General features: G+C 35.9%; 1 protein-coding gene across 1 annotated transcript; it reads left to right on the forward strand.

Annotated features, from left to right (window-relative positions):
• The first annotated feature begins 2,338 nt into the window (after nucleotides 1-2,338).
• Nucleotides 2,339-4,540, forward strand: LOC137638865 (uncharacterized). Its single transcript, XM_068371274.1, has 2 exons — nucleotides 2,339-2,548; nucleotides 2,691-4,540. The coding sequence occupies exon 2, from the start codon at nucleotides 3,044-3,046 to the stop codon at nucleotides 4,538-4,540; it is 1,497 nt and encodes a 498-aa protein (XP_068227375.1). The 5' UTR covers nucleotides 2,339-2,548; nucleotides 2,691-3,043.
• The last annotated feature ends 6,513 nt before the right edge of the window (nucleotides 4,541-11,053 follow it).

An 11,053-nucleotide genomic window follows, 5' to 3' on the forward strand; every position in this document is an offset into this window, starting at 1 on the left:
ATGGAAATGGAAATTACACATTATCTGGAAGTGATGAAGAGATGGAAAATTATGTATACTTTCTTTTCTTTAAAATACATCATGCATTCCATGTACTCAGTGTCATTGCCTTCTTCAGCACAAAGACGATCCTGTAACATGAAAGAAGTCATGCAGCGAAGCTTCTCGAGTTAATTAGCTGCTTTGTGCAGATTTCCTTTGAAAAGTTTGTTCTAAAAAAGCAAAGACGACCGCATATGAAGCCAGAATATTTGAATTAATAATGCTAACGATGGTGATGACATTAAGGAAAACAAATAATAATTATTTGGTGTTGATATCATAAGATCTTACACAACTACCGGATTAGGATTATCTATTATCTATTGCTATCATAGATTTTTGGTGTTGATATTATCCTAAGATCTACTTACACAACTACAGGATTAGGATTATCTATTATCTATTGCTATAATAAATCTTTGGCGTTGATATTATCCCAAGATCTATTCACACAACTACAGGCTTGGGATTATCTATTATCTATAATAAATTTTTGGCGTTGATATTATCCCAAGATCTATTTACACAACTACGGGATTAGGATTATCTAATATCTATTGCTATAATAAATTTTTAGTGTTGATATTATCCCAAGATCTATTTACACAACTTACAGGCTTGGGATTATCTATTATCTATTGCTATTATAAATTTTTGATGTTGATATTATCCCAAGATCTTCTTACACAATTACGAGATTATCTATTATCTGTTTCTAGTATCAATTTCTTGTATTGCACATCAACTCTTCGTCCTTATAGGCCTACTTCTGGCTGGCCAAGGATTCGAACCTTAGCATAAAGTAGAAATGAAGGTAAACAGTTTGACTTAGAGCATTCATACATAAATGTGAAAGACTGGACGGCAAGATTTAAGCAAGCAAGCGGCATTGGAGGTAAAGAAAAAGGCCCAAAATGGGGATTTAGCTAAGGACCCAAGGAATGCTAGAACTACCTAAAGTAATGCTTACAGTGTACCACTTGACGTGCACTGATGGCATTACCCTTCTTAAGGATGTGAAGCAATAAGGATGAGGAAATTGTAGAGATGAATTCTTAGCCAGAAAGCTGTACTAGTCAGGGCCCCCCATACGATGTTGGTTTGCTGTGAGCGATCACACGAAAATCTCCCACCATCACCAATCCACACTGGCCAACATGGTGATAAAAACTGGCTAAACCTCAGATATGAATTGACATGTCTGAGGCCTTTGTCCTGCAGCGGAATAGAGACGGTTGAATTGGTTGTTCTTGATGAAAGCTCAGGACTTTAAAAAAACTTGGGGGAAGGAAACAAACATGGAAAATGAGTCTGTTTCCATGATTGATGTTAGAAAAAGTAGTATATGAGAGAGAGAGAGAGAGAGAGAGAGAGAGAGAGAGAGAGAGAGAGAGAGAGAGCCGGTTCAACGACTTTAGCAATTAGTGACGTAAGTTAAACTATCTCTCTCTCTCTCTCTCTCTCTCTCTCTCTCTCTCTCTCTCTCTCTCTCTCTCTCTCTCTCTCTCTCTCTCTCTCTCTCTCTCCAGTTTAAATATAAGCACATAAAGTTTCATAAGCTTTAGGGAAAACGAGAAACAATTGATATCGAAATTGCTTGGGAAAATGAATCGAAAAGTTTTATTTAAATTCTTGATATCGATACTACAAAAATATCCTCTCTCTCTCTCTCTCTCTCTCTCTCTCTCTCTCTCTCTCTCTCTCTCTCTCTCTCTCTCTCATTTCAAATACAAGCACATAAAGTTTCATAACCTTTAGGGAAGCAATTGATATCGAAATTGCTTAAGAAAACGAATCGAAAAGTTATATTTAGATTCTTGGTATCGATACTTCAAAAATATCCTTTTCTAAATTTGGAATTAATTGAACTCTTGTCACTTTAAAAAGAGGTTACATTTGTTCTTAGGTATCTAAACACAAAAACAGTCAAATAATTCAACTTTCCACGATTGAGTTGATTAAAACTGGCGTATCTTGGCCATTCAAAATTCGCTGGAAAGGGAAATAATAATACATTGACTCTATTATATGGACTTAATAAGATTTCTAAACGGAATATATTTGCACCACGCTGAACGACGAGATGTGGCTTGGAAAACCAAAGCAATATATATATATATATATATATATATATATATATATATATATATATATATATATATATATATATATATATATATGCACTTAACAATTACATTAGTTATGATGTTAAAATTGGCAAGTTATATTTATGAAGAGGTTGTTGATTATAAGTTTAAGAAATGTCAATACGCTTGTTTGTTTCTTTTAAAAGCAATTTCCCAGAATATCCAGACTACCACTAGGAGCATCTCCAATCAATACTTCCCTAGTTGGAGAACTCAAGCGAAGAGGACCACCAAACAAACAGAAAACCAAGTGAAACAGCCTGCACGAAAAGGAACACTTCCTTGATAACATGATTACGGGCAGCAGGTTATCCTGATTTAAAAAGGACTCTTATGTTTCTTGTGTTGTGCTATTCCTGGTACGTGATCAACTAATCTGACATGTAAAGAATCATTATGACTAATAGTGCAAAGTGAAGTTTGTATAAATGTAAATATTCTATTTGTTATGTTCATAAGTTTTATTTTTTCTAACTAACTAAGATTATATATTATTTATAGGGTTGTGTGTTAGTAAATGTATTGATGGTCAACATTGGTGTTTCCTTCATTCATCCGTCTTCATGCAACACTTGGTAGCAGAGCATTACGTTATCCACGGAAACATCACAGCCCAGGAGGGCCCAGCAGAGTGCAGCACAACCCTGAAATCATCGAGTCACAAATACCAGGTCTGTCAACATTCCTCTTCTTTAGTTTCGTGCCAGTTAGGTGTGCAATGAATCTTGTTAGCATTTTAACAGTAAATACGTAGAAAATTTTTCAGAGTACGAACTATTTGATAGTTGGTCTTTGCTTGAAGGCAAGAGATATATAGAACTATTTTTACTTGAAGGCAAAAGATATATAGCATAATGAGTGAGGAAGACGTCAGTGATAGGGATATTCCTGAAAATCCAATGCCAAGGAGTATAGGGCGAAATATGAGCTGTGAATATTCTTCACCATACAAGGATATGAGGAAGTTCAAGGGTACACGAAGGGAAGTGGGATGTGACTTGGAAGAATGGGTGGATAGATTGGATGGGGATATTGAAAATATTCATGATATGTTTGAATTCATGTATGACGAGCATCAGGTATTAGCTAAGGAACTAGATGATGTCAGGAAAAAGGGGTTGCAAAGGAAAGAAGTAAGAGATTATCAGTATACATTAAACAGAATCAGAGATGAATATAATGAAAAATTTGAAATAATGGAGGCCAAGCTCACATCATATTACAAACATGAAATAGAGGTTCAGTTAAACAAGGTAATGAGTAGATGTGAGGAAAAATGTAAACTTTTAGAGAACGAGTGGAAGATACGAGTACAAGTACTCGAAAGTAAAATCTCGGAAATGGACAGGAAAATATTCGTATCAAATTTGATGAATAGTAAGTCAAATAATGTTATCTGTGAGGAGGAAAGAAAAAATGAAAACACTCAAATTCAATTCACACGACCTGCACCACAGCTAGAAATATTTTCAGGTAAAGATAGCACTAGAAGAGAAATAAAGAGGTGGCTGGAACAAGTAGACTACTGTGCAAGTCAGCTGAGTTTTAATGAAACAGAAAAAATATTATTTGCTTGTCAAAGTTTAAGAGATCCTGCATTAACTCGTATTAAGGCTGCGAAGCCTGAAACCATGAAGGAATTAGGAAATATATTGATGAATACTTATGGAAAACGCTTGGATGAATTTGATAAAAGGAGAGAATTGTGGAGTGCAATACAAGGCGAGAACGAAAGTGTGTGGGAATTTGTTGATAGAATTCATGAATTAGACGAGGATGTGCAAGAGAGCTGTCAAAGGGAGGCCGCAGAGAGAGAGCGAACAAAGTGCACAGTTTTCGTAAAGGGGATGAGAAACAAGCATCTAGCAGCAGAGTTAAGGAAAAAATTGGGTGACAAAACATTGATCATCCTCGAAGAGGCTGGAAAGTTTGTTAATGATAGATTGAAAGATTTTGATTCAAGGGAAGAAGAACAGCGAATTTTTGAAAGGAGGGAAGTTCTCTATTGTTGGTTCTGTAAAAGGCAAGGTCACATAGCTCGAAACTGTAACGCTGACAGAATAATTAATAAACCTTCGAATAATAAAATGAACGGAGTTGAAAATGGCCATAGTACTCAACAAGGATATGCAAAAAGAAAAGAATTTAATAAATTTGAAGGTAAATGCTGGAAATGTGGCTTGAGAGGTCATCCTTTTTTTAGGTGTTTAGATAATCCAGGCATGTATCATGAGCAAAGAAACTTTTATGATCGTTCAGTCTCTGGTAAGGATAAAGGGGAAAATGTAGTTAGGGAAATTCATTGTGATGAAGAGACAACCGAACAAGGAAACTGGCAAAGCCGGGCGTAGTAATTAGCGTCCGGCCTAATGAAGAACCACTTAACAGTAAGGGAAAGGAAATGGAAGTCGTTGGCCTTGTGCGTTCATTGTGCAGTGAAAATCAAAACAATGGAGAATTACATAGGAGAGGCGAGACCCTTAATCTGATGGTGAGAATTGGTGATGTTAGTGTTCTAGGATTATTAGATTCTGGGGCTAACTGTAGCTTAATATCAGAAAGATGGTACAATAGATTCCTGAAACCCAAAAATGTGAATCTCTACAAGGACAGTAACTACATATACGACATAGCTGGAAATGAATTGAGCATTTTAGGATATGTAGTTGTAAATATAAATGTTAATGACATTTGTGTAGAGAAATGTGTACTTTACGTTAAAAAGGATCAAGGAGTGAGGGGTCTAGGAATTAATACAAAACAAGAATGTCTGCTAGGTATGAATATTTTAATGTCTTTATTCAAGGAATGGGGACTATCACATTTATTTGAAGATGGAATCGACTGCGGTGGTCAAAAGAGAAAAAATGAAAAGTTAGATTATTGCATGCGAAGGGTAGCTCAAAACCTCAAAGTTTGGGCAGACGATGAGAAATTAGGTTATGCAATTTGTGTACCTACACAAAATAGGAAAATCCCTGGTCGAAGTAGGAAGGTAATCAAAGTATTTATTGATAAACTGAAGAATGTTCCCAGGGAGAATATTTTGTTAGAAGGCATTGTAAGTGAAAAAATTGACGATCTACAGCCAGGTGTACATATAATTCCTAGTTTTACAGCTATTGAATGGGGTGTAGGTTTTGTTTGTTTGGCAAACTGGAACGAGGATGAAATAACAATAGAAGCAAATGGAAGGATTGCGGAAGCAACTTTAGCCGTAGTAGAAAACAAAAAGACTTGTTCGAATAATAAGATATTAACAAAAAGAGAATTAAGGGATTTTAGGAAAGCACTAGGAATACAGGTTAATGAAAACATAAATGAAGAGGCCTTATGTAAAGTGGAAGAGCTTATTCATAGGTATAGAGACTGTTTTGAGCTTCATGAAGAGGACTTAGGTACAGCAAAGGGATGGGAACACGAAATAAAACTAACAAATGAAACTCCCATTAAACTGCCATGCAGGCGAATTCCCCCTGCCTTAATACCAGAGGCCAAAGAACTGTTAGAGGATCTGACAAGAAGAGGAGTTATTGAGGAAAGTAAAAGCCCTTATGCTGCACCAATAGTTTTGGTAAAAAAGAAAGGAGGGGGGCTTAGGTTAACTATTGATTATCGGAAGTTGAATAAGATAACTATTAAGGACGCTTTTCCTCTACCGAGAATATCTGAAAGTCTCGACGTATTAGAAGGGGGTAACTTCTTTTCTACGTTTGACTTGGCACAAGGTTATCATCAGATTCTATTAAAAAAAGACGATAGGCATAAGACAGCATTTTCTGTTCCTTGGGGTCATTACCAGTACAGGAGGTGTCCAATGGGACTCACAAATAGCCCTGCTACATTTAAGAGGTGTATGGAAAACATTTTGGGAGACTTTGTTTATGATTTTTTACTTATTTATCTGGATGATCTTATTATATTTACAAACTCTATTGATGAACATTTAGAAAAAGTTGAATTATTATTAAAAAGGTTAAGAAATTTTGGCCTGAGGTTAAAGCCGAATAAATGTCATTTTCTGAAGACTAGCGTCAGATATTTAGGATTTATAATCAGTAATGACGGTATTGGTCCAGACCCAGAAAAGGTGAGGGCTGTAGAAGAGTGGAAAAGACCAGAGACTGTAAAAGAGGTGAGAGGTTTTTTAGGATTCTGTTGTTTCTACAGGCGTTTTATAAAAAATTTTGCTCAAATTGCTAAACCACTCAACACACTGTTAGAGGGAAAAATAAAGAAATCTAGCGAGAAAGTTGCGGATAAATGGCAGGAGAAAGAAGAACAGGCATTTCAGACGCTAAAACAATCTCTCATCAATACTCCCATATTGCAAGGGATTGAATTTGGTAAGGACTTTACTTTAGAAATCGATGCAAGTTTTGAAGGTCTAGGGGCAGTATTATCACAAAAACGCGGCAAGAAGCTACATCCAGTAGCTTATGCTAGTCGATCCTTAAGAAAGTATGAGAGAAATATGAGAAATTATAGCTCAAGGAAGTTGGAATTATGTGGTCTGCATTGGGCAATGGCTGAGAAGTTCAAGATGTATCTGATTGGAAGTAGGTGCACTGTTTTTATAGATAATGGGCCTCTTAGTAACTTGAGTTCAGCTAAGCTAGATCACACTGAACAGAAATGGGTGGCGGATTTAGCAGTGTTTGATTTTGAAATAAAGTTTAAGCCAGGAAAGGAAAACTCTAATGCTGATGCGCTCTCGAGGCAGGTTAGGGACGCAGAAGAACCTGATGGTGATGATATCTGGATTGAACCTTATGTAACAAGTGACTCCGTCAGAGTCATCATGTCACAGGACATATTAGACTGGGAGGATGTAGAGACCAAGCAAAAGACATGTCCTATTTTAACAGTTGTTAGAAAATGGATTTTTGGTGAACCGGCGGAAACAGAGATTCTTAAATTACAACCTGAATTAATCACATGGAAGAGAGAATTAGAAAATTTACAGATAAAAAAAGAAATAATTTATAAAGTAGATACCAACGAATTCCAAAGATCAAAATGGAGGTTAGCAGTTCCATTGAGCCTTCGGAAAAAGTGTTTGTGGGAACTCCATGATAAATTTGGTCACCAGGGAATAGATAGAACAGAGAAAGTTTTAACTGAGAGGGTTTATTGGCCAAATGATAGGGGTTTTGTAAGGGAATATATTCAAAATTGCTTAGTATGTTTGACCACAAAGGAGGAGATGCCGGGGGTTAAAACAACTCCAGTTCACATTGAAACCAGTAGACCATTTGAACTTATCGCTATGGACTTCTGTTCTGTTGAGAAATCTTCAACGGGTAAAGAGCACATTCTTGTTTTAACGGATATGTTTAGCAAATTTTTATGGGCGTTCCCTACTAAAGACCAAAAAGCTACCACTGTGGCCCGAATTTTGGTCAACGAGGTATTTTATAAATTTGGCATTCCGGAAAGACTACATTCTGACCAAGGTAGAAATTTTGAAAGCAGTTTGGTTCGGTCAATTTGTAGAATCTTTGATATCTCAAAATCTCGAACGTCTCCTTACCATCCGCAGGGAAATGGCCAGACAGAACGGGCAAACAGAACAATATATAGTTTATTGCGAACACTGGATGAAGAGAAAAAGCAAAAATGGCCTTTATATCTCCAGTCACTAATCTCAATTTATAACTCAACCCCTCATTCAGTAACAGGATATTCTCCTTATTTTTTGTTATTTGGTAGAGAACCAAAATTAAGTATTGACTGTTGGGACCCTGATTTAGATATTGGAGGGACACAAAGAGATAAGGAATGGATTAATAAGCAATTGAAGATACAGAGAGAAGCATGGGAAATGGCAGGGCATAACACTCTTAAAAACTGGACATCGAAAGCAAAGGGCAGGTTGCAACAGTCAGGGGATAACGAATTAAAGGTAGGGCAAAAGGTTTTGATAAGAGAAAACCAAGTAATTGGGAGAACAAAGTTACAGGATAGGTTTAAGAGTGAGGAATGGGTCATTGAAAAAATATTAGATGACAAATGTGGCCTGTTTAGAATACGACCAGTTGGGTATGAATCTAAAGTAATACACAGAGCCAATATCAGACCATTAAAGTCTTGTAGAGTAAATACTAATAATCCAACCGCTAGTATTGCCGATGAAGATGAGGTTGAAATGCCTGATATGGAAGAGGTCTTGAGGAAATTTGGTATTGATACCGATAAAATAAATGGGAATGGAGAAGAACGAGAAACATTGCCTTCACTTAGTATAAGTAATGATAAAGAAAACAAAGGTAATATGAATGACAGCTTTAATAAACGTCTTAGGAGATCCGAAAGATTGAAAGAGAAAAGGGAAAAAGCAAATGAAAACAAAGTGTAAAACTTTATAATATTTTTTCGATGGGGACATCGACAAAAGACGGGGGTTAATGTATAGCACTTAACAATTACATTAGTTATGTTGTTAAAATTGGCACGTTATATTTATGAAGAGGTTGTTGATTATAAGTTTAAGAAATGTCAATACGCTTGTTTGTTTCTTTTAAAAGCAATTTCCCAGAATATCCAGACTACCACTAGGAGCATCTCCAATCAATACTTCCCTAGTTGGAGAACTCAAGCGAAGAGGACCACCAAACAAACAGAAAACCAAGTGAAACAGCCTGCACGAAAAGGAACACTTCCTTGATAACATGATTACGGGCAGCAGGTTATCCTGATTTAAAAAGGACTCTTATGTTTCTTGTGTTGTGCTATTCCTGGTACGTGATCAACTAATCTGACATGTAAAGAATCATTATGACTAATAGTGCAAAGTTTAGTTTGTATAAATGTAAATATTCTATTTGTTATGTTCATAAGTTTTATTTTTTCTAACTAACTAAGATTATATATTATTTATAGGGTTGTGTGTTAGTAAATGTATTGATGGTCAACATTGGTGTTTCCTTCATACATCCGTCTTCATGCAACATATATATATATATATATATATATATATATATATATATATATATATATATATATATATATATATATATACCAAAGAAATAGAGGATGCAAGAACTAAACTTTAGAAAGACTATAATGATAAAAGTAATGTATGGTATTGATATTTAGGCAAATGCTAGAAAACCTTATAACTGACAATATGACCTACTAGTGCATGCGACCCGTCAAAAATGACCGCTAGATACTAAATAGATATGCACACACACACACACAAACACAGATTCAACCCTTCCTAACCAACACCCGCCCCTTTCCTAAGTACAACCTACCTGATTTGGCAATTTGTGGGAAAATGTGGTTTCCGAGTGTATCTCTCAAGGTAAAGCCTCTCATCAAGGTATGACTATTTCCTCTCCCCCTGCCACTCAGAGTGACAGGAAAGAAACATTCACATATATAGCCATACTTGCGCCTTAATATATAGGGGTGGATAACGGATAGGGCCATAGAGCAAATCATCACTTGACAAACTAGAAAAGCACTAAGTAGAGCACAGACCTCCGCTGCGGCAGCTTATTTCTCGACCCTGACCTTGACCTTTGACCTTACCATGTATTAATTGGTGTGGATTTTCATACATTCAAATATGAACCAAGTTTGAAGTCTCTGTGACAATGATGTCCAAACTTATGGCCGATTACATGTATTGGACATTTTGCTTGACCATGACCTTGACCTTTGAACTAGACCTTCCAAAAAGGGTTCATTTCCAACTTTTTACATAACAGTTAATACCTGCAAGTTTCATTACTCTACGATTATAATTGTGGCCAGGAAGCTGTTCACCAACAAACACACAAACAGGGGGGAAAAATACCTCCTTCCAACTTCGCTGGTGGAGGTAATTTATTAAGTCTGGGAATCTGCATTACATTAAACGAAACATGACTAACCTTTCATAAGTTGGGATTCCTTAACGTGGTAAAGGGTTTGTGTATCGTCATGATCAGCAAAGCTGTACTCGTCAAGGCCACCCACAATAGGTTGGTTTGCTGTGAGCGATCAGACGAATATCTCCCACCAACACAAATCCTCACTGGGCAGCGTGGTGATGAAAACTGGCCAAAACCCAAATATGAATTGACATATCTGAGGCCTTTGTCCTATAGTGGAATAGAAATGGCTGCATTTGTTGTTGTTGATGTTATTGTTGCTAAGAGAAAATTAAAGCAAATACAGTTCATAAAGGAAGGTTAATCTAACTAGGATCAGACGAAAATCTCCCAGCATCACCAACCCACACTGATCAGCGTGGTGACGAAAACTGGCCCAAACCCAAAACATGAATTGAAATATCTGAGGCCTTTGTCCTGCAGTGGACTAGAAATGGCTACATTTGTTGTTGTTGAGAGAGAGTGAGTTAAAGCGATTACAGGAAATGAAAGAAGGTATGATAAATTCAGTGTACATTAACTAGGAAGCCAAAGAAAATTCCAACTTAACAATAACAGCAATAAATTTCAAAGAAATAATAAATAACGCAAAAAATAACAGGAATCAATTAAGTCTATTACTGATTTTTTAATGACGTTTAATTTAGACAATCCTGTAAACCAGTCGTAATTATATGCGTACAGTAATTAATGTACGAAAAAGTTAGGTAAAGCCAAAAAATGATCCTTTGCCTCGGTATGATATTATTAATGATGATAATATATAATCATTGAAGTTAATTAATATCAGCATTTTTTATTACAATAAACTATGAGATAAATATCTACATATATCTAAAAAGTATTGGCACTAAAATAACCTTCCTTTTTTAATTTCCCACTTGGATTAATCAGTAATTTGTATATAAGTAAAAAGTTCGAGTCAATCTCAGCAATTTGTTATAAGTAAAAAGTTCGAGTCAATCAGCAATTTGTTTATAA

This window comes from Palaemon carinicauda, chromosome 3, assembly GCF_036898095.1.
Source record: "Palaemon carinicauda isolate YSFRI2023 chromosome 3, ASM3689809v2, whole genome shotgun sequence".
NCBI lineage: Eukaryota > Metazoa > Arthropoda > Malacostraca > Decapoda > Palaemonidae > Palaemon > Palaemon carinicauda.

Coding starts and splice junctions, on each gene's coding strand:
- LOC137638865 (XM_068371274.1), top strand. CDS start 3,044: ATGAGTGAGGAAGACGTCAGTGATAGGGATATTCCTGAAAATCCAATG.